General features: G+C 46.4%; 1 protein-coding gene across 1 annotated transcript in view; it reads right to left on the reverse strand.

Moving 5' to 3' along the window:
- Window positions 1-23872, reverse strand: part of Hhat (hedgehog acyltransferase) — a 261641-nt gene that overhangs the window by 170413 nt on the left and 67356 nt on the right. Inside the window, exon 8 of the mRNA XM_021171103.3 lies at window positions 6410-6560. Coding sequence (XP_021026762.1) covers window positions 6410-6560 — 151 coding nt within the window. The remainder of the gene's footprint in view (window positions 1-6409; window positions 6561-23872) is intronic.

Genomic DNA, 23872 nt, shown 5'->3' on the forward strand with positions numbered 1-23872 from the left:
CATCCCCCCAAACACCATACTCTGGTGACTAATAAGACTGGGGACCAATGCCCTCCACATGAAGAACACCTGGTGTCTTAGTTAGGGTTTGTATTCCTGTGCAAAACATCATGACCAAGAAGCAAATGGGGGGGGGGATATATTCAGCTTACACTTCCACATTGCTGTTCATCACCAAAGGAAGTCAGCACAGGAACTCACACAGGACAGGAACTTGGAGGCAGGAGCTGATGCAGAGGCCATGAAGAGGTGCTACTTACTGGCTTGCTTCCCCTGGCTTGCTCAGCTTGCTTTCTTATAGAACCCAGGACTACCAGCCCAGGGATGGCACCACCCACAATGGGCTGGGCCCTCCCCTCTCGATCACTAATTGAGAAAATGCCTTACAGCTGGATCTCATGGAGGCATTTCTTCAAGGGAGGCTCCTTTCTCTATGATAACTCCAGCTCCTGTCAAATTGACACACAAAACCAGCCAGTATGCTTGATATTCTCTGTGTCACACGGCTTCTTACTCTAGAAGCCTTCAGTAACTGTAGAGCTTGTAGAGATACCAAAAACTCTTCCACAGGAGGGAAATGGAAAGGACAGCCTTCGAAGCCAAACAAACCAGGAAGCAAAACTAAAGGGTGTTCAACTGCATTTCCTTCCCACTTTGATCTATGGAAGCTTGTGTTCAGACAAAAAGAGAAAGGGGTTTTAAAAACAAAGAAAGAAAATGAGTTTACTGAGTCTGTGAGTAAGGATCAGAGAAAGAAGAGTTGAGTGAATGAAGCAAGATAGGTGAGGTACAGTGTCCATGGCTGGACACTGTTGCGAATGTGTTCATTAATAATAACACTGTTACAAATGTGTTCATTAATAATAACACTGTTACAAATGTGTTCATTAATAATAACACTGTTACAAATGTGTTCATTAATAACACTGTTGCAAATGTGTTTGTTAATAATAACACTGTTGCAAATGTGTTCATTAATAACACTGTTGCAAATGTGTTCGTTAATAATAACACTGTTACAAATGTGTTCATTGATAATAATAACCAATGCCTGGACAGACCCTGGACCACAGTGCTTCTATTTGAAATCCATATCTTCCACCTGCTTTCCACACCTGCGACCACTCACCCTTCCAGGCTTTCTTTACTGGAAAAGTAAAAACGCATAGGCCCAGTCTAAACGTGACTCTTATCAGTACCGATGACACTGAGCTAGTATTTTCATGATTGTCCTGTGTCCACTACCTGAGGGTCTGGTCTCCATTAACCCTCACAGCAGCCTGCCAAAGCAAGCGATGAGATCAGCCCATTTTAGGGTCTCAGAAAAAAGGAGGTGGACTGAGGCCACTAACTTGACAAATCACATGAGTAGCAGAATGCAATGGACACTGGTAGCCATCCCTCTTCCATGTGGCTGGGCTGGTGAACAGGAACATAGACATCTGTGAGCTCACGCTCTGCCCACTCTGCTGAATCATGGCTTCTCTGGTTCCCAGCTGGATGGAGTCTTTGCTTAGCCAGCCCCTTCAGCACTCATGGTTGCAGGGCCTGGCCCAGAAGGAGGTAGACCTCCAGGTCACCTCTGGTTTTGTCAGGCTTAACAACAACAGCTCCTGCTAAAACAGTAAAAAGTTATCACTTCCTGGGGGCCTACTATATGCTCATTTCCATAAGTCATCACGTTATCCGAAGGGACAAGTCCTCCTTTTAGAGATAGAATAATTGGCCCAGAGAAATAAACAACTTCACGTGTGGTGAAGAGCAAGCTCTTGGAGACCAGGGTCCCTCTGGATGGGGTGAGCACTTATAAACATCCATTCTGTTCCACCTTTGCCTCTTCAGGTCCACCTAGTCTTTGTTTTACAAACAAAGTGATGCTGGGACACCATGGCATACATCTCACCAACTCCATGTCCACCACCTGCCCTACAACTGCAGACTAAGCATTATTCAAAGGCAGGAGGCTCGAAGAGCCAGCAGTTCATCAGTGGGTTCATGATCCACTTCACAGAAGAGCCAGCACCCCACCGAGAGAACTAAATTCCTCTAATGACCTACCATGTGGAAAATTGATGCCCCACTGAGAGAACAGGGCTCAGGCCCCTCCTCTTCCTCCTCCTCAGCCTAAAAATGAACTCACACATTAAAATGTAGCCCCCCACTAACCACTACCCAGATTCCTCTGGGATAACGGATGGTGCTTGAATTTGCCCGCAGAGTCGGGAAAGCATCATAATTCAAGCAGTGTGGAGGGCAAGCTGACTCAGATTCTAGAGATAACTGAAATTGACCCATAACTCACCAGCCACTGTGGGAAATCCTATCACTACACACACTTCACCTCCATAGCGAGAAATCACATCACAGGACACAATCAGAATGTTAATGTGGAACCTCAGACACGCAACACCGTCCTTAATGACTCTTGGCAAAAGATACTCATTAGAGATCTCAGCTCTTCTAAATTAAAGCATGAAACCTAGATATAAACCATAGAAATTTCAATTTCTCAGCTCCAGAGAACCACAGAAAACTCGCACCATGGGAATACAGCTGCTCCTTGGAGCTTTGCAATGTATTTTTGCAAATATTCCAACAGGATCCATGAAGGAGGGAACCCAGAGATGGAAGTGAATAAACCCATCAGAGCCCAACTGTAGGGGTGAGTCATTGGAGAGCAGGAATTTTTCATGGACAATTTAAACCATCCTGTCTGCCAATGGCCAGAGTCATCTGTCCTATGACGCAAAGCTCAGAATCCAATGGTGCTGCAGGCTGACAACATCAGGGTCCTTCAATGAGAAATGCACCAAAAGATGATGTGGTTAGCCAATCTCCTGTTAGGCATGTAAGGTGCCGCACTGATAACCGTCTCATCGCTGGTTCTAAACCTCATTCAGTATCTACTTCCAGAGGGTTGAGGGTCACTCAGTAACCTCTGGGAGATCGTTATAGACCTCTCCCATCTGCCATGGCCTTAACAAACAGGTGCCCCACCAGCTTTCTGCTCTGCTCCTGACTAAATTCCTCTTAGACTCAGGAAGCGGGAGACAGTCTTGGGTTGCAGCCCAGAAACATCAGAGTGAAGCTGGATACCAGACATCACAACTTCACAACTTGCCTTCCTTTAATAGACTGTATACTCAGACAGGGAACACAGAACACTATAAGCCAGTTCTGGAGAGATGGCTAGGTGGGGGAAGCCACACAGGCAGGACAATCTACATTTGGTTGTCCTGCAACCCCAGCACACACAGAACAAAGCTGGGTATGGTCATGTATGTCTACAACTGTAATACATGGGAGGCAGAGGCAGGCATATCCCCAGAGCTGGCTAGCCAGCCAGTCTAGCTAATCAGAGATGAAGAGCAGTTAGGGAAGACACCCAACATTTACCTCTGGCCTCCACGTAAGTGAACACACATGTGCACTCATGTGCACATACACTACACAAACACATACATGTATACATACACTACACAAACATACACATACACCAGACATATGTGCACACCAACACACAACACAGAAAACCTCCCAGTGAGGAAGGGACATTCTGCAAATGGCACAAAGATAATCAGCAGCTTTGTTCTTCTTTAGTTAAAAAGCCTCTCCTGAGACTTGCCCTGGACACCATGGCTCAGATGTTCACTTGGATTCTGAAACCTGGCTGTTTTAACATAAAAAGACTCAGCACTTCTAAGTATAGCTAGCAAACTGGGAAGAAACTTGTGGCCTGCCAATTAGGAAGCTGATTTCAAAACCAGAGTAGGCTACATAGTAACACCTTGTCTCAATAACAAAGCAACAAAACCAAACACAGGACTGGGCAGACCCTGTAGGTAAGAGCACCTCTACAGGAGGACCCAGGTTCAGGTCCCAGAACCCACATCAAGCAGCTTGCACAGCAAGAGGTTACAAACACCAGTAACTCCAGTCCCAGGGATCTGGTGCCCCTCCCACACCCTGGCCTCTTTGGTCATCAGTGTGCATACAGAGCACATGAATTCACATAGGCACACAGATACACATGAGCATTTGCTTAAATCAATAAGCCTACAAAAACCCAAGGAACTTCCCAGTCTTGCATGCTACAGAAGTTAGAAGGGGAGCCCGAAGCAGCCCTAGAGAAGCTATTCGTTTGTTGGTTGTTTGTTCTTGCCAAGTGCCCCCGTACATGCCCTTCAGATCCTTGTTCCTCCAAGGAGTCACACATTGGAGCCTCCACCAAGCAACCATCTGTTCTGATGATGACAATGCTTTCTCCATCTTTGTGGCTCACATAAATTGAGGATCTTTCTTGGGCAAAACTAAGTTAAATAAGGGATCTGAAGAGATGGCTCATCAGTTCAAAGTGCAGATTGCTCTTCAAGAAGACATAAATTTGGTTCCCAGTACTCACACCACATAGGTCACAACTATCTGTAAGTCCAGCCTCACTCTATCCAGTGCCAAGTATCTTCTTGCCTCCAAGGGCACCTGCACTCTTGTACACATAACTATACACAGACAGACAGACAGACACACACTTACAATGTAAAAAATAATTAAAATTTTGATTAAATAAAACAAAAACAGGCAGCCATTCTGTTTTACTCTATGAAACACAGAGCCTTTGTGGCAACCAGTGACCTATGGGCAAGAAAACTGCCCAGGTCACCATGGTTACCACTCCAGCTGACCCTGTAGAAGCCCCCAGGAAATGTCCTTTCCAGTACATTAGTGCAGATGGTCACAACAGAGAGGCAGAGGAGCCATGCAGGCTTCCCACCAGATGCTGGTGACGTGTTCCCAAATCACCCCTGGTCCCACCATTGGCTGAGGAAGTGACCTTTCTGAGACAGTCATATTATAACAGCTTCCAGTGAGGTTCATCCTAACAAAAGCTACTTCCCAGCCCTGAGAAGAGCCCCTTTGCCAGCATTCCCCAGTCCTACCATTAAAAAATCCAGCCTGGAGCTTAATTAAATAATGAAGGAAATATAAGGGAACTGCTTGGCAGTCCCTCAATAACTAGAAGAAACCCCATAAAGCAAGCTGGAACTCAACTAAACTGTGCATAAAGAAGTCAGGTGATTCCACAAGTGCCCACACAGCTACATTGCATGCTGCCTGGGTCCTGCAGAGGAGCTTCTCTGGATACAGTGACATTCACTACATTCACCTGCTACATTCTGACTTGGGTCTCATGTCTACAGCTCTGAGCAAGGCCAGAACTAAAGAGAAACAAGCAAGGGGCCAAAGAGCAAGTTTTAAGTAAGCACCAACGTCCCCTTGCTGAGTCAGTGCCCCCTCTTCCAACCCCCACAGCCCTAAGCTTCCTCCAGGAAGGGATCTGCAATTACAGAAGCAATCCTAACCCTTGCTTCACACCGGACATGCTCAGAAAAACATTGAAGCAAACAAGTCCTTTTGGAAAACAGCTATCAGAAATGACAAGGGACTTGGGGGATCTTTAAGAACAAAACTTCCAGGCCAATCTTAAGTTTGTGGGACAAAAGCAGAAGAGGTGAGAAAAAAGATCAGTCACAAGTCATTGCCCAAACCTCACACGGGAATAACACATATTGAGGGCTGACGTCTGGAAACATTTGCTGTGGCTTGCCTCATCTTCAAAAGAACTTCTGGAGACAGCGTACACATCCTCTTATGATTATTACTGAAAAAATAGGAAGACTGGACCAGAGGGGCTGAGATGAGTGTATGGCATCGAGTGCTGCCCTGGGCTATTACACTCAGTGTGACTCACACAGTCGTCTTCAAAGAAAGCAGAGTAAGGAGGACCTCACGGCATGTCTGTGGTGATGTTTGTCAACTTGACCACATCCAGGTTCATCTAGGAGATAAGCCTGCAGGCACACTATCTTCAATAAGCTAACTTAGGAAGACCCACTCTAAAAGGAGGTGACTCCATTCCTTGGGTTGGATCCTGGATTGCATAAAAAGGAAAAAGCCAGCTGAGTACCAGCATGCACTGCTGTCTGCCTCATGGTTGCAGATGTAATGTGACCAGCTGCCTCCCAAGCTCCCACCCCTAGGACTTCCCGCCATGATAGACTTTACACTCAGACAGTGAACTGAAATTAAGCCTTTTTCCCATAAATTGCTTTGGTCAGGGTCTTTTATCACAGCCATGGCACACGTGACTAATATACTGTCCCTAGTAAGAAACCACTCCTGACATAGTCCTGTGGGGGGGGTGGGGGCAAACAGTCTCTCTTGCCTCACTTACTTCTGTAGCCTGACAACTTTGAGGGTCAGGAAGCAAGACTGCCATCATATTAGCAGGATAGGGAATACGTAGTTCCAAACATGTTTCAGTGAAGGGGAAGAACAGTAGCCAAACTCTTCAAAGCCAGCCAAGCCCATCAGACACACCCCAAAGACTTAAGCAAACCATGAGACTGACCTCCACATCCCGGTAAAACTGAACATGGTGCTCACGCAGCGGGGAAGAGGTGGTGGCGTGAGTCCATCCAGGCGCATGAGCAGAGCCGGAACACCAAAGAGCACCAGATACTTCACATAGAAGAAGATCACTTGGGCCAGTGCCAGTCCTCCTGCAAAGCAAGGGGACCTGTCAGCCACTGCAGTGTAAGACAGAAGGCTCCCGGGACGGCCCTGCTTCTCCACCGGTCTCCTCACCTTCCAGTCTCCGGCATTTGCACTTGGTCCCTAGTTGGTCCTGTTTGGGGAAGGTTGGGGCATGCAGCCTCACTCGGGGAAGTCTTATAGAAAATCGATGTTCTCCATCTTATAGAAAATCAATGTTCTCACCTTGAGCTGAAATCCCAGAACACGAGCTATATCTATACTAAAGACTCTACAAGACCCAACGTTCAGCTGTGGCAGAGCCATTGGAGACTTAGAATCCTGCTGATCCAGAGCCAGATTGCTTTACTATACCATAGTTCCAGAAGTATCCATTCATTGTCCACCGCCGTAAAATGTGGGGGATATAACTAATGGGACCACTAAGTTCCACAACCTAAAAACCTCACACTGCCATCAGATGGCATCTGAGACCACAGCAGAGATTTTTCTGGTTTGATATAACCTGACTTCCTGATGTCCCCAGAAACATTTACAGGAAACCTCTTGATCTGTGGCTTTTGTGTATTCTGTGACTTTAAGAGTGGCTTGCTTTCCATGAGGTGCAAGACTGCTGTTAGACCACATACCCTGCTGAGGTGGCATTCCTAAGACCCTCCTGTAACAGTGAGGTCAGCACTGACATCTGCTACCAGTGCCTTGTGCTTGCTTGTCCTTTAGAAGACAGCTGGTCAGCTGCACCAAAAATTCTGTAGTATCTTCTGTGCAACAGGAGATATTCTATATGCCACATGAACACGCTGTCGCGGTCTCTCTGGGGCTTCCAGCCATATTAGCTTTTAAAGCAGATGGACAGTCTGAAGTGATCTTCCAGGAAGCTCAAGGAAGGTGGAAACAGCACCCCAAGTCTTTTCTGGGGTTGTGTGTTGTTCCCATGGAGGATCCATGGGCACCTCTTGAGTCTTATGTCCCATGCAAGTCCCATTCAGCTTTCTTCCCAATTATGAGACACCAGGAGTCTCTACAGAGTCTTGTGTGTCTCATGTATTCATTCATTCATTTCTTATTAAACACCTGTGTGTGTGTGTGTGAGTGTGTGAATGTGTAAGTGTGCATGAGAGAGAGCATATGTGAGTGTGTGACTATGTAGAATGTGTGAGTGTTTGTGTGTGAGTGTTTATGTGTGTAAGTATGTGTGTGAGAGTATGTATGAGTGTGAGAGTGTGTCTATGTAAGTGTGTGAGAGGGTATTGTGAGTGTATGTGTGTGTGAGTGTGTGTGTATATGAGAGTAAGTGGGTATGAGTGTGTGTGAGAGAGAGAGAGAGAGGGAGAGAGAGAGAGAGCATGTGTGTCCATTTTAGGTTAACCTTGAATGTCTTTTCTCATGCACCATCCTTGTGGGTTTTGTTTTACACTTATTTATTCATTTGCATGTATGTGTGTCTGTGTATGTACATGGAGGTCAGAGAGCAACTTGCAGGCATCAGTTTTCTGGGATTGAACTCAGGTCACTGGGTTAAATAGCAAGTATCTTTACCCATGAGCCATCTTCCCCGCCCCCCTACCCCCTCCCCCCAGGGTTTCTCTGTGTGGCCCTGGCTGTCCTGGAACTCACTTTGTAGACCAGACTGGCCTCAAACTCAGAAATCCACTTGCCTCTGCCCCACCCCTCCGCCACCCACAAGTGCTGGGATTAAAGGCATACGCCACCACGCCTGGCTACCCATGAGCCATCTTGATGGTTCCACCTTGCTTTTTTTTTCTTTAACTCTTTATTGATTCTTTGTGAATTCACATATTGTACCCCAATCCCACTCATCTCCTGATCACTCCATATCTACCCTCCATCCTTGCAACCTCCCTGTTGTGGTAAATCTCCAACCCAAATATGCCCCGGGCAATGAAAACACAACTCAGTTAATATGATTACATGCAGTGTGCCTAGACTGGGCAGATCTACCAATACACTACCATCTTTCCCATTTATAAGACCCCTTAGAACTTGCTGTTTCTACAGGCCATGTGCTTCTGCTCCAATTTTCTTCTTCTTCCTCCTCTGTGTCCTCTCCCTCTTCCATTTTCCCCTTCTTCTCTCTCTCCACCTCCCACTTCACCTTTCCTTTATCTGCCCAGTCATCAGCTCTCCTTTATTTTACCAATTAAGGTGGAAAGCACATTTACAGGAAATCACCTGAGTGCTGACCCATTCATTGTTCGCAGCCCCTCACAGGAAAACGGAATTAACATAAAATGTAATTAGCCCCAAGGCTAGCCACAACACCTCCTCCCCAAAAGAAAACAAAAATCTCACTATGAGAGCTACAGTTCAGTCATGGTGTGTCACGCAATGCACACACTCATTGCCCAAAAGGCTGGACTTGCAAATGTTCATTGCAATGAGCCATTGGTCTGTTTCAAGGCCTCTGGCTTCTTCTACACCATCAGTTCTGGATCCTCACTGGGACTCCTGCCTGATATCCTGTTGGTGCACTGTGCTAAGAGATCTCAAAGCCTTGGGTCTGCAGGGCCAGCCGTTCATGCTCCAGCAGTTCATAGATAGAGCAGATGTTGAGGTGGGCCAACTCAAAGCCCTGGATCTGGCCTGGGTGGTAGCTGAGTTTGATCTGCCTGATAGCTCTCCTATTCCCAACAGCTCTCCAGCCCTGCCCTGGCAAAGGGCAGAGCCAGCTCACTAGAGCTCCCTAGCCAGCAATGGGCAGGTCCAGCTCTCTCACTGGCATGCCCTTGGGGGCCAGCTCTGCTGTACTCATGCCATCAGGGCCAGTTCAACTGTGCTTCCCTGGCAAGATGTGGGGCTGCTTTCCTGTGTGCTGCAGCTGGTAGGGGTGGCCATCAGGCCAGCTCTACACAACCCTCAGCATGGCCCCAGGCAGCAGCCAAGACCAGGAACTTCTATGTGGCCTTTGGTAATAATAACCCCCCACTCCAGGGCCACAAACCATGCATGACTTGGCCCTTGGCAGCAGCAGAGACCAGGACCTCACCATGGCTTCAGACAGCATCACTGGGTCTCACATCAGGTTGTTCCCCACCACCCTCAAGTCTCCAGTTCTGAGTCTCCCGTCTGCCTCTCTTCAGTGGGCACACACCTTTCTGCTTCTTTCTCTCCTCCATCTCTCCACCACTTACTGGAGGAGGGATGTTTCACATCTCCAGTCCAGACTTCATTTCTGACGCTGTTTCTTAGAGGTGCCGTTCTGAGGCTTAGCCATCAAAGTCAGTAGCTGAGTCTGCATACATCTCTCAGAGTCGTCGTCATCTGCGCAAAATCTCATCTTTGACTGGTACTTTTATAAACAACAGGGATAAAGAAAGGATTCTGTGTGGGCGTTTAATGTAACTGTGGCCGGATCTAACTGGAGATAATTGGGGTTTCTTTTTACTCCAGTACGGATGAAAAATACGAGCCACATGTATTCATAACCAGGCAACACAAGCTGGGGGGGGGTTGATGATACACACCCTGAACCCCAGTACTCAGGAGGCAGAGGCAGAGGCAGAGGCAGAGGCAGAGGCAGAGGCAGAGGCAGAGGCAGGTGTGTGTCTATGAGATTAAGGACAGCCTAGTTTACATAGCAAGTTCCAGACCACCCACATCGGCTTAATGAGAACCTATCTAAAGCAAAGCAAAGATGCATGGGACCAGGATGGTGGCTCAGTAAAGTGCTCACTCTGCAGGCATGAGTGCCTGAATTTGTATCCTCAGCACCCCACGCATGCTTGCAACTCAAGGCACTCAGGAAATGGAGATAGATCCCTAGGAGATAGATCTCCAAGTCAAGCTGGGTGGCGACAGTAAGTAGGTGAGCCAGTGAGTCCTGGGATCCAGTGAGAGACCCCCTTTCAGCATACAAGTGTGCAGGTATGCAAACATACAAAGAAAGTTTTAAGTGTATGAAAGGACGGACTAGACCTTCCCTCACATTTCACTGACTGGTTTAGAAGCATGCAAGGGAAAGGGCATGGTGCTTTTTATAGCATTGTGTTTGCAAACATTCTGTTAATTTTTGAACAGTCGTGTTTGCACCTGTGGGTTGACCCTCTGCCACCACACTCGGGGTTCACAGGAGCCAAGCAAATGGCACACCTGCTTCCTTCCCCTTGACCAAAAACTTAGCCTTCCCTCGGAATATTTAGTCCAAGGCTTCAGGTCGAACTGAAGAGTTCTGCCAGATTCCCTTGGACATACAACTGGCAGGAAACCAACATTTGAATGTAAATTGCAGAACTTTCCCTGCAAATTAGAATATATAAACTGAATAAGTTCTCAGCAAGTTCAAAACTACAGAATCTGAATGTATGTTAATACTTGTATCATTATTAAGCTTGTATTTAAGATATTATCTCAGCAAGAGTTATTGATTTTCTCTAGTCTTTCTCATTTTCTTTTTAAAATCTGTACATTGGATTGTACACTTGACATCTGCATATTCAGCAAGCATGTGAAGGAGTGCAGGCTGCAGACTAGAGGCCAGCTCAGGTCAGGCCAGACTCTGAGACCCCACAGCCGGTTTCATTACAGCCTCACTTGTCCTTTCCTTCTGCCCTGCCCCTTCTCTTCCTAGCAAAATCCCATTTATCCTTCAGAGCTCAGCTCCAGTTGACCTTGTCTTATTCATTTAGCATTTTTTACTGAGCACCAATTCCCTACTGCACTCCAAGAAACACAGGGGTATGGAATTGAGGTGCCTGCCTGTGGAGCACTAGAGAACAATAAAACAGAGCAGTATTAGAACTCACGGCACCAGAACAGGAAACAATCTGAACACTGCAGCTCAGAACACCTACTTCATATTGTGTGCTTATGTGCCAGGCCTGGTTCTAGGTGCTTGATACACATGAATGGGTGCTCACGCCTTCCTAGGGCTTACACCTAACAACAATCAACAGGAAATGACATGAAAATTAATTCTGCATGGACGCTAAGGGAGGTATGGCACACAGTATTTCCCAACAAGGGTAACAACACCTCCCCTGATATGCTCTTCTGTGATGTGACCTTGCCTCTCACCCCAGTGGTAAGATGGAACAGGTCATAGCACAGAAGAGTACTGTGCTGTGAGTTAGATATGTGCCCCCAAAGCTTGTATTTGTCAGTTGCCAGCTGGTAGCCGTACTAGTAGGTAGTTGTACTTTTAAGAGATGAGAGGAAGTTAGGTCATTGAGGCATACTATAGAAGGGAGGAAGTTAGGTCATTGGGGGCAGAATCTATAAGGGAGGAAGTTAGGTCATTGGGGCATACTATAGAAGGAAAGATGTTAGGTCAATGGAACATAATTTAGAAGGAAGTTAGGTCATTAGGGAATAATCCAGAAGAGAGAAAGTTAGGCCATTGGGGCGTACTATGGAAGGGAGTAAGTTAGGTCATTGGAGCATAGTCTAGAAGGAAGGAAGTTAGGTCATTAGGTCATAATCTAGAAAGGAGAAAGTTAGGTCATTGGGGCACACTCTAGAACGGAGGAAGTTAGTGCCCTCTAGAAGGGAGGAAGTTAGATCATTAGGGCATACTCTAGTCAAGGGATATTGAGATCCCAGGTCCTCCCCTTCTGGCTTCCTCTTTCTTCTACTCTCTTGCTCTCTTCATTCTGCTCTCATTCTTTCTAACATGTCTCCCAGGCTCTCATTTCCCAGTCACCATGAACTCAGGAACTTTCTCTGCCATGTGCACCCTCAACATGGGCCCAAATATCATAGGACCATGAAACCATAGACTGAAGCAAGACAAAGCACTTCCACTTTTTAAGTAGACTGACTCTGGTATTTTGTTGTAGTAACTAAAATCTGCTTGGTACTGTTTTCAAATCTAGTTACAGCCTTTGATGTAAACATCTGTTAATGGCCTGGTCCATTCCATTTCCTGTCTCTTAGAATGTTCATTCATGAGATAGCCCCTCTTGGAACCCAATTTCCACACCACACAAAGTGTGGCTCATACAGAGAGACAACGTGAAGATGTTCTGGTGGGCAGCACCAGCTGAGTTCCCAGACAATAATCAGCCTTAGTTGAGTGACAGCCATCCTGGATATTCTACACACTTGATCCTGCAGACAGTTTACAGGCTCAGCTAATGTCTGGCGACACAATAAGAGAGAACCCAGAACCACCTAGCTGAGCCCATTAAGGGACATAATGGTGACAGGAAGGAAGCCATTGTTTTGAGCTAGGAAGCTCTGAGATGGTGATTCAGCCACTGGAGCAGCAAGTAAGAAAAGCAACAAGAAAACACCCCAGGGGAGGGAAGGGGTGCTCATAAATGTTGGGGTGGCAGACACTGCATTTTTCACATGGGGTCAGGGTGGTCTTGAGGAACATGGAATTGCTTCAGTGAAAACTTGCAAGGAGTTAAAGGGCAGCAGCACAGCCAGCCGCCTCCTCTTAGGCTCTCACCATACTGGTTGCAGTATGTTCTGTGACTTTCACATTAGCCCACAGTTATGCATACACACAGCCATCCAACTAGACCACAAACTGCTTCGGATCAGAAAGAATGCCCCACACCCTCTGTATCCCCAGCACCGACCTTCGACAGATTGCTTGTGTGTCATTGGAAAGTAGCTTAATTAATATGTCACTGATAGCACAGTACTGTATTTCCTGTACTGTATTCTGGAAATGGAATTGATGGCATAGCATCAGTTCAAAGGTCTGGGTCCCTACTGAAGCTCAGATCTGTTGCTGCTGTCAGATCTGTTCTCTGTGGATTTGGAACTTTCAATTCTCAGTAAAAAGAATGCAGCTAGGAAGCAAAAACCCAACAAAAGCCCTGCACTGCCCAGAGCTGCCGGTTACTCAGCGTACTTCAGCAGCCTAGACACAGGCTACCACCCACCGTCAGTGCTGCCAACTCAGCCTGTCTAGGAAAGAACATGGCTTCCCACCCACCGTGAGAACCAGGGCTGATTTCAAGATGGCAGGAGGTGAATGTTACGTTCTACAGAGCATGCTGACAGAGAAAAGACCCAGCTCAACTCCCTAGAGTTCAGCCCTTCCACAACTACACACCTGCACCCTCGGTCTCTCTTTTTGTCATTACTCCACTATGGTTTTAATCAACATAAAGAAGCTAGCAACTGGCTTCCAGCTCTAGTGTGTCCCTCCCTCCCTCCTTTCCTGTGTCTCCCCTTCCCTCTCCCTTCCTCTCTTCCCCTCTGTCTTCCTCTTCCTGTCTTCTCTTCCGCTCCCTCCATCCTTTTCTGTCTCTCTTTCTCTCCTTCCCTCCCTCACCCTCTCTTCCCCTCCCACTTTATCCCTCTCCCTTTTCTCTCATTTCTTTCTCTCTTCCTTCTCTCTCTGTTTTTCTCTCTCTCTCTCTCTCTCTCTGTGTGTGTGTGTGTGTATCTCTCTCTTCCTTTCTTCTCTCCCTCTTCCCCTGCCCCTGTCTCCATTACTCCTTTCCTCTCTGTTAGCTATGCATAGGCTACAGTACACATATGAAAAATCTTGTGTTGGTCCTTATGTCCTCCCTTGTTTAAGACAACATTCCTTCATTATTTCCACTGGCAATGCCAGGCTACCTCACCTGTGAGCTTCCAGGGATGTTTCTGTCTCTGCCTTCCATCTCCTCACTGGAGCATGGCACTACAGGTGTGCACTAAAGTGTGGGCTTTATGTGGGCTCTGGGGATTTGAACTGTGATATCCACAGTTGCACTGAAAATGCTTTACCCACTGAAGCATCCCCCAGCCCACTAGTTCTCACATGAGTGACTAGAGATCTGCACTGGGGGATTGGCCACCAGAGGAAGGTGAGACCAGGCCCACTCCATTTTCCTGCCCTGAGTCTCTCAGCCTCACACATCTCATTTTCCATTTAACCCTGTACTGGTTGGATTTTGTCAACTTGACACAAACTAGAGTTACCTGGGCGGAGGGAACCTCGGTTGAGGTGTTGGCTCCATCAGATCTGTCTGTGCATATGTCTGTCAGGCATTTTCATGATGGCTGATTGACATGGGGAGGGCCCATCTCACAGCGGGCAGAGCACCCCTGGGCAAGTGCTAGGTTGTATAAGAAAGCCGGATGAGCAAGCTGTGTCCTCCAGGATCTCAGCCTCTGTTCCTGTCTCCAGTTTCTTCTCTCAGTGATGGGCTGTAATGTGGTGTGGACTCTAAATAAATCCTTCCCTCCCCAAGTTGCCTTTGTTCGTAGTGTTTATCACAGCAGTGACCATCAAACTAGGGCAGCCATCCCCTAGCTCTTTGCCCCCATTCATTCCTGTGCTAATGGTTCTACATCCTCAATTTTGTCTGTCAAAAATTCTACCTTTCTTCAAAGCATTGCCTAAATGTCATAATCTCTTAAAGTTCTTCTAAATGTCCATGCCAAAATAGCCACATGTTATTTTGCAAGTAAATAGCATATTGCAGCTTTCTATAAGATCTTCAGGGCAGAGACCACAGTGGGTGTTACAGGCTGGGTGTGAAATATTACCCACAGGCTCAGGAATTTGAACTCTTAGCTCCCAGCTGGTGGCTGTTTGAGGAGGTCATGGAGCCTTAGGAGAGAGTGAGTCTCTGGGGAGCAGGCTCTCTGGGTCTCAGTCCAGTGTCAGTTCTAGCCCACACTCTCCACTGCTTCCCAAATGCCAACTCGATGTAACTAGCTCCTCAGACCCCACAGCCACAGTGATGAGGTACTTTGGCCACCATGCCTTCCTGCCATGATAGACTGTATGCCCTGATCCATGATCCAGAATAAACCCCTCCTCTCGTAAGCTGTTTGTGTCAGACATTCTGTCCCAGCAGTGGGAGGAGTTACTAAAACATCTGGCTTCCTTATGTCCCCCTCCCTGGCACCAGCATTGTCTGGAAAATGGTGGAGGTGAGCAGGGGGAATCTTCTCAAAGGATAAACTCAAATAATTAGCTACATTTGATATAAAATATTCTGGTGTTTGTGTTGACCTGGCAATGTGCCATATTACTGGCCCCATACAGCAGATCAAGAAGCAAAGATGTACAGAGACTCGGTGCCCTTTGTAAGTCTCTGGGCTAAGCAACAGTAGAGACTTGAACCCCACTGGCTTCATAAAAACAAAACAAAACAAAACAAAACAAACAGTGACATCTTCCTCCAACTGCCATGAGATGCCCCCTTCCCAAAGTGATCTCTCTACATATGATTCATAAACGTTTTGTGTTTTCCTTTCTTTTAGTGACAGGATATTTTAAAAATATAAATTTTATAAACTACATAAAACTCTGCGTTTTACCTTTTAACTAAACATTTAAACATTTCACACCTGATATTTGTCTTCTATGTTATGTGTGTGGACACAGTCCTCACCCAACCATGACATGCCACTTTGCAGAGACCTTGGCATGTGCTTTTCCTGACTATCACATTACAAATGCTCAAAGCCCAACAAGGATGGCTAAAACATCGGGGCTTCCAAGCACCTTGTCCACTCAGCCCACTCAAGGTTACTGTCATCCAGCCATCTCTGTGCCACACAGGACACAGGAGTGTGGGGTGGGTGGGTGATCTTTTGAATTGTCAGCTCTGAGCAGTTTAAAGGAATCTGCAACCACCTTATATAAGAAGTCCTTCATGAGCCATAGAAGTGGTCAAATAGTGTGATGTCAGTCAAGGCTTGGGCAGAGATGCTTCTCAGCTCTACCAGCTAAACCATACAAGGATGCCATATGTAATTAGCCAACAGCTGGCATACGTCACTGAGGGGAGTCAAGAGGGAAAAAAAATAGATCCAAATTGGACAAGTCAGTTTGTCACTATCTGAAAATGACATTACCTTAGCTGCAGAGGTCAAGAACCCCAAAAATCGAACAACAACACAAACACAAAAGAACCTGGTAAAACCAGTCATCAAATTCAGAAGGCTATAGGGACAAAAAAACCCAACACACAGGGCTGGGCACACAGCACAGCACAGCACCAAAGTGCTTGCCCATCACACATGGGGCCCTCCATTCAGTTCCCATATGCAAGCCAGTTACACTCATCAACGATATGTTATCAGAATAAAAATCAAGAAATCAACAACATTTACAATAGCTACAAAAAAAATAAGTTTTACCTAAGTCATAAAAGACTTTGACCGTGTAAACTATAAAACAGTATGAATTAAACTCAAGAGTGAGGGAAGGAAAGAGAGAGAACATGAAGGGGAAGAGAGGGAGGGAGGAAGGCAGAGAGGGACGGAGGGAGGGGCAGAAAGATATCCCATTTTCAAGGACTAGAAGAATCAATATTGTTACAATGCCCATACCACCCAAAGTAAGGCTCAGTGTACTTTCTATCAAAATACCAATGGAATTGTTCACATAGCTAGAAAAATATATATAATATGTTTGGAAGTAAAAAGCACTCCAAATAGCCATCATGGTGAAAGATGAACAATTTAGAAGGCATCATACCCTCTGGCTTCAAAACATACTACAAAGCTACAACCCTCCAAAGAACATGGCGTTACATAAGACAGACACAGAGACCAGTGGACTAACTGGTCCTTTACCAAGGTACCAGGAATACACAGTGGGAAATGGCAATCCTCTCAACAAATGGTACCTGGAAAACTAGATATTCTCCTGGAGAATTAAATTAGATATGTATCACTCATTAATTTCAAGAACTCAAAGGGAGACAAGGCTTAACTGTTAGACATGGAAATTGTAGAAAATTAAAAAAAAAAAAAAAACACAGGAGAATTTCTTCAGGATGTTGAGATCATTATGGAGACAAGACCCCAAACTACAGGAAGCAAATGTTCAAACAGACATACAGGATTACACCAGGATAAACACTTCTGCTCAATAAAGAAAACAGTGATCTAACCAAAGAGATAACCTACAGAAAGAGAAAATGTTTACAGACTGTCCATCTGACCAGATTACACGGAGAATTCCAAGAACTCAGTAACAAAAACGACAAACCAGCTAACAATAAACATTAAACTGAAGTGGACATTCCTCAAAGAAGAGATGCAGGTGGCCACTGGGTGTGCGGGAGATATTAGCACTGGTAAGCATCTTAGGACTGTAGATCACAACTAGAGCGCTACCACTCCACTCTAGAAAGAATGGCTGTGATCCCAAACAGAGATGGACAGTTGCATGTGCTGGAGAAAAGGGAACACATGTGCATGGCTGATGAGAGTGAAAACTTCTTCAGCATTACCGAACAACACAAGTTCCCGCACAGCTGAGAGCAGAGGTAGCATGACTGGGAAATCCCACTCCTGACACTAAATCCAAAGGAAACCAAGGAGATATGCGCATCCAGTGTTCACTGCAGAGCTGCTGACACCACTCAGAAATGGAGAAGATCCAAGAGCCCAAAGGTGGGAGCATGAGTAAGAAAAACAAAACATGGTGTGCACCATGGAATGCTGTTCACCCCAGAAGATCAAGCCCTGACACTTGTAACATGAGTTACACGGGTGGTCCTATGTTAAAGGAAATGAAAGGGCACAGGAAGACAAACACAAGCCCTCATCACATGCAGGAAGACAAATCTAAAGAAATAATAAACATCTAAAGATATAGTTATGTTTAGCCTGATTTAAATATCATACCATATATACATGTATCAAAACAGTCTAGTAACTTATCGATACATGTAAGCTTATGTTTTTATATATCAGTTTAATAATCTAAGCATTAAAACGATAGCCCCTACTCCTAGTATGGCTGTAGGTATTCTATGTAATCATCTATAGACATTATTAATGATGCATTAATGACGAAGCAAACTGTGGCCAGCAGCTGACCTTCGGTGCCTGAAAAGAAGGCTGCTCCCAGGAACCAGCCGCATCTGTCCTGTGAGCAGTTTACAGAGCTCCTAAGCCTGTTTCTAAGAAATGCTGATGCAGATGACGACAAGCCACCCTCACCCATAACTTCCGCTTTCCACATTTTCAGAGGGAAAATCCAGAAATAAAGAACTCAGGAGATATAAGTTGCATGCTACCCTGAGCTTCACGTGGAATCTTAGGCCACCCACTTCATCCTGCCTGGGTTGCCAATTACTTCTTTATCCCATGTATTCAAGCCACTACCCACACGTTACTCCCTTCCCCTGTCTGGTTAACTGATTGACTCTCGTGGTATCACAAACTTTGCAAATAATATTAAATGCTAGCAAACCTTCATCACAATGTCCCATCATCCACCTCCTTAGGCCAGCATTGTGCCACCTCACAATGTGACAAAGAAATTCACTACTTTGAGAGAGAGACCACATTTGCATAGTATTAATTGCACTAAATTGTTTGTGTATATGTGTATGTGTGAGTTTATGCCCCTCTATGTGTGTGTATGCATGCGTATGTGCATGTGTGTGCATGCACATACCTGCATAGAGCACATACATCAATATCAAGTGTCTTCCACAAGAATTCTCCACCGTATTTTCTGAGACAGAATCTATCACTGAACCTGGCCCTTGATGATTTGGCCTGATGGATGAGCCAGTAGCCCAAGAGGGTCTCCTCTCTCCATCCTCTAGTGCTGAGGTTGCAGCTGCACACTACTAATCCAAGGGGATCAAACTCAGGTTTTGTTTCCATGCTTACACAGCAAGCATTTCACCAACTGAGCCAGCTCCCCAGCTCCCCAGCTTCCCAGCTCCCCAGCTCCCACACTGGACTATACTGTTCTAATTGTTCACTGTCAGTCTCTTGGTGAGCCTAATTTGTAAATGAGCTTTTATGATAAGCATGTACATTCAGGGGGGGAAAAAGCATGCTATACATAGTATTTAGTACTATCCAAGGTTTCCAGTATTCACTGGCATCTTGACACGCCCCTCCTGGATATTTACTTATCTAGCATGAGTGAAGAATGAAAAGGGGAAGGAAAATATAAGACAGAAGAGCTGAAGGTGCCATCAGGGCTTCCAGGGTGGAGAATATTAACACAAGTGCTTTGGAAGGGAAACAGGCAGACTCCATAGCTCCAGAGCGATGATGGGGACAGACAACCTGCTTCCTAATCCCTGATGAGTGCAGGTCCCCAGAGAACAGTGAGCCAGGCTGTGTCCTAAGAGGCTTGGCAGCCAAGCAGAAGAGACAAAACAGGAGCCTGGAGCTCTCCTGGTGGATGTCAGAGCTACTTCAGTAGGGCCCAGAAAATCCTGCCCCAGAACTCACACATCTAACTAACTACTAACAGGCATATGAAGGCACACAAAACAGTGAGGGAGAAAAGAAATACATAAGAATAAAAACCACTCAAGTCAAGTCATTGGCTGTGACGAAGGGAAAGGCCCAAGGAGCTGCAACTCTGTTGGTCTTATATACGTCTTAAGCTACAGGACAGATAAACACTTGCAGCATCTTCTTTATTACATCTCACAAGTTTCATGTGCATGTGTGTGTGTGTGTGTGCGCACACGCATGTGCATATGCACGTGCTTGTGTGTAAGGTCTATCACCTCCATTTCCAGGGCAAGTTTCTGAGCACACTCAGCCTTAATAACAGCTGTTTGGAAGCTGGAGAGATGTCTCAGCCATTAGGACCACTTGCTGCTCTTACAGGGTGATAAATTCAGTTCCCAGCACCCACATGGAACCTCACAACCATCTTTAACTCCACTTCTGGCAGTTCTGATCTCCTTTGGCCTCTTCTGTATATACTCACATATGCATACATGTAATTTAAAATAAACCTTCTAAAATTTAAGATTCTATTCAGTAGTGGTACCCAGCAGCCATCAGACGAGAGGAATCTACCACCTGAGCCACCTGACTTACCAGACTAAGGTCCAGTTCCCGGGAGGACATGGAGCCTGAGCCTGTATGTAACGGGCCAGAAGGCAGGGCAACCAAGTAATGTTTGATGCCAAAGGAAGCTATTTTGTGCAGGGAAAAGCAAACACAGAGAAACAGTCTGGAGGTCCTCACCAAGCCAGCCTCAAAGAACAAAAGTGTGAGAGGAACAAGAAAGGTGCAGGTACAGGGGTGCCTGGGAGCAGCTTCCCCTTCCTCACTTGACTCAAGCTCCCAGCTCAGTGAAGCCAAGACACTCAGAGACCCTGCACCTAGAAAAGAGACAGATGTGAAGAGAGGACAAACCGGACCTCAGCCACCAAGAACCCAAGCTCAGAAGCCTGTGGGCCACCCCAAAGGAAGATCTAGGCCAAGGTCAAGAAGGTCAGTTGGGCCTCATGATGTCTCTGTGCTGAACAAGATTTCAGCAGCTGGTCTAACCCTTCAGGATCTGCTGTCAATCTCCTCACGTGGCAGAAGAAGGTGACAAAACTGAAGCCCTCTATTCTCAGCAGCTAAAAAACAAATTTCTCCCAGGTAATTGTATCTTCCGCTAAGATACCTCTAACCCTTTGGCTAATTCTCTCAGGGTCAAAGGAACAAAATTAACTCAGAGGAGTGTTGACTGTCAGCTGCTTACATTCTTGGACACTTTAAATGTGGGGAAATTGAATTCTAAAATGTTTCCTCTTAGAAGGTTTAAATGACCAGTTTCTCGTTTCAAAGAATGGGTATCCTGCCGAGGAGAGAGTTACCTCTATAGAACAGTCAATCCTGTCTGTTCACCCCCTTTATCAACCACCTTTATCATTACACATCACGCAGAACATCAAACTGTGTCCAGTGAAAGCAAAGAAGACTCAACAAAACCTTTCTTAAGCACCGTGTATTCCGAAGCACTTTAACACGGGGAAATATTAACACAAAACCCCTGAGTACAGCAGTAAACAAGACAGGCATGCTGAATTAGGAGTTTAGGGCAATAAATGGTATTTCCCATCTTCATCATGGCACAACTACAATCTACTGACATCAGCTCATACCCAGTCCAGAATATACCCATTAAGAAGACCCCACAGGGCTGGATGTGGTAACACACACCTTTAATTCCAGCACCCAAGAAGCAGAGGCAGGAAGATCTCTGTGGATTCAAGGTGAGCCTGGTCTACAGAGAGAGTGGAGGACAGCCAGAGCTACACAGAGAAACCGTGCCTCAAAAATAAATAAATTCATTCATAAATAATAAAAAAGACCCCACAGAGGGCTGGAGAGGCAGCTCAGTGGTTTAGAGCATTTGTTGCTCTTGCAGAGGACCCAGGTTCAGTTTTCAGCACCCACATCTGACAGGTTCTGACACTGTCTTCTGTCCCCTCACAGGGTCAGCACGCTCACTCATGGCATGTATATAGGCAACACACATGCGCGCACGCGCACGTGCGTGCACACACACACACACACACACACATGCATTTAGAAGGAGGAAGAGGGTGTCACTCTCCTCCTAAACACACCTGTGTTTCTATCGCAGCTCACTCAGTCTTCCCCCAAGAAGCTACTTATTGCAGAAGACAGCAATTAGCACAGAGACGCATACCTGGCTGCAGCCTGAGAAGAAAGGCTGTAAAAGAGACATCTATATCATTCCTTCTGAGATTTAGAGAACACCACAGAAGAGGGAGCAGAAAGAATCTAAGAGCTGAAAAGCACCGGAGCAGCTGGGGCGCAGGGTCGACTGACACTCGCCAGCTACCCACAACACCCGCCACAGGATCTTAAGACTTCTGGTGAGTGGAGCACAGCTTCTGCTCCAATCCAATTGCGCGGGACCTGAGACTGCATTAGTTAGGGAAGCAGAAACCGGCCTGAGTAGGGCCACAGGCCTCATCCGGCCGGATCAGCGCCGGGGTAGCAGGAGCGCAGGGTTGCCTGACACCCACCAGCTACCCACGACCCCCACCGCAGGATTTTGGGACTGCTGGTGAGTGGAACACAGCTTCTGCTCCAGTCCAATCACGCGGGACCTGAGACTGCTCTGGTTGGGGAGAGAGAAATCCGGCCTACATAGGGCCACAACCCTCTTCCGGTCAGAAAAGCACCTGAACAGCTGGGGCGCAGGGTCGACTGACACTCGCCAGCTACCCACAACACCCGCCACAGGATCTTAAGACTTCTGGTGAGTGGAGCACAGCTTCTGCTCCAATCCAAGTGCTCGGGACTTGAGACTGCATTAGTTAGGGAAGCAGAAACCGGCCTGAGTAGGGCCACAGGCCTCATCCGGCCGGATCAGCGCCAGGATAGCGGGAGCGCAGGGTTGCCTGACACCCGCCAGCTACCCACAACCCCCGCCGCAGGATTTTGGGACTGCTGGTGAGTGGAACACAGCTTCTGATCCAGTCCAATCACGCGGGACCTGAGACTGCTCTGGTTGGGGAGAGAGAAATCCGGCCTACATAGGGCCACAACCCTCTTCCGGTCAGAAAAGCACTAGGGCAGCTGGGGCGCAGGGTCGGCTGACACTCGCCAGCTACCCACAACACCCGCCACAGGATCTTAAGACTTCTGGTGAGTGGAGCACAGCTTCTGCTCCAATCCAATTGCGCGGGACCTGAGACTGCATTAGTTAGGGAAGCAGAAACCGGCCTGAGTAGGGCCACAGGCCTCATCCGGCCGGATCAGCATCGGGGTAGCGGGAGAGCAGGGTTGCCTGACACCCGCCAGCTACCCACGACCCCCGCCGCAGGATTTTGGGACTGCTGGTGAGTGGAACACAGCTTCTGCTCCAATCTTTAAACAGTGACAACGATAACAACTAACCCCAGAGATTACCAGATGGCGAAAGGTAAACGTAATAATCTTACTAACAGAAACCACGACCACTCACCATCATCAGAACCCAGCACCCCCACTTCGACCAGTCCAGGGCACCCCAACACACCGGAAAAGCTAGACACGGATTTAAAAGCATATCTCCTGATGATGATAGAGGACTTCAAAAAGGACTTTAATAACACACTTAAAGAAATGCAGGAGAACACTGCTAAACAGGCAGAAGACAATAAAGAGGAAGCACAAAAATCCCTTAAAGAATTGCAGGAGAACACAGCTAAAGAGTTACAAATCCTTAAAGAAAAACAGGATAACATAATCAAACAGGTAGAAGTCCTTACAGAAAAACAGGAACACATCCAAACAGATGATGGAAATGAACAAAACCATACTAGACCTAAAAAGGGAAGTAGACACAATAAAGAAAACCCAAAATGAGGCAACGCTGGAGATAGAAACCCTAGGAAAGAAATCTGGAACCATAGATACCAGCATAAGCAACAGAATACAAGAGATGGAAGAGAGAATCTCAGGTGCAGAAGATTCCATAGAGAACATCGGCACAACAATCAAGGAAAATGTAAAATGCAAAAAGATCCTAACTCAAAACATCCAAGAAATACAGGACGCAATGAGAAGACCAAACCTACGGATAATAGGAGTGGATGAGAATGAAGATTTTCAACTCAAAGGACCAGCAAACATCTTCAACAAAATTATAGAAGAAAACTTCCCAAATCTAAAG

The sequence above is a fragment of the Mus caroli genome, unplaced genomic scaffold, assembly GCF_978045245.1.
Source record: "Mus caroli unplaced genomic scaffold, Mus_caroli_1 scaffold_1, whole genome shotgun sequence".
Lineage (NCBI taxonomy): Eukaryota > Metazoa > Chordata > Mammalia > Rodentia > Muridae > Mus > Mus caroli.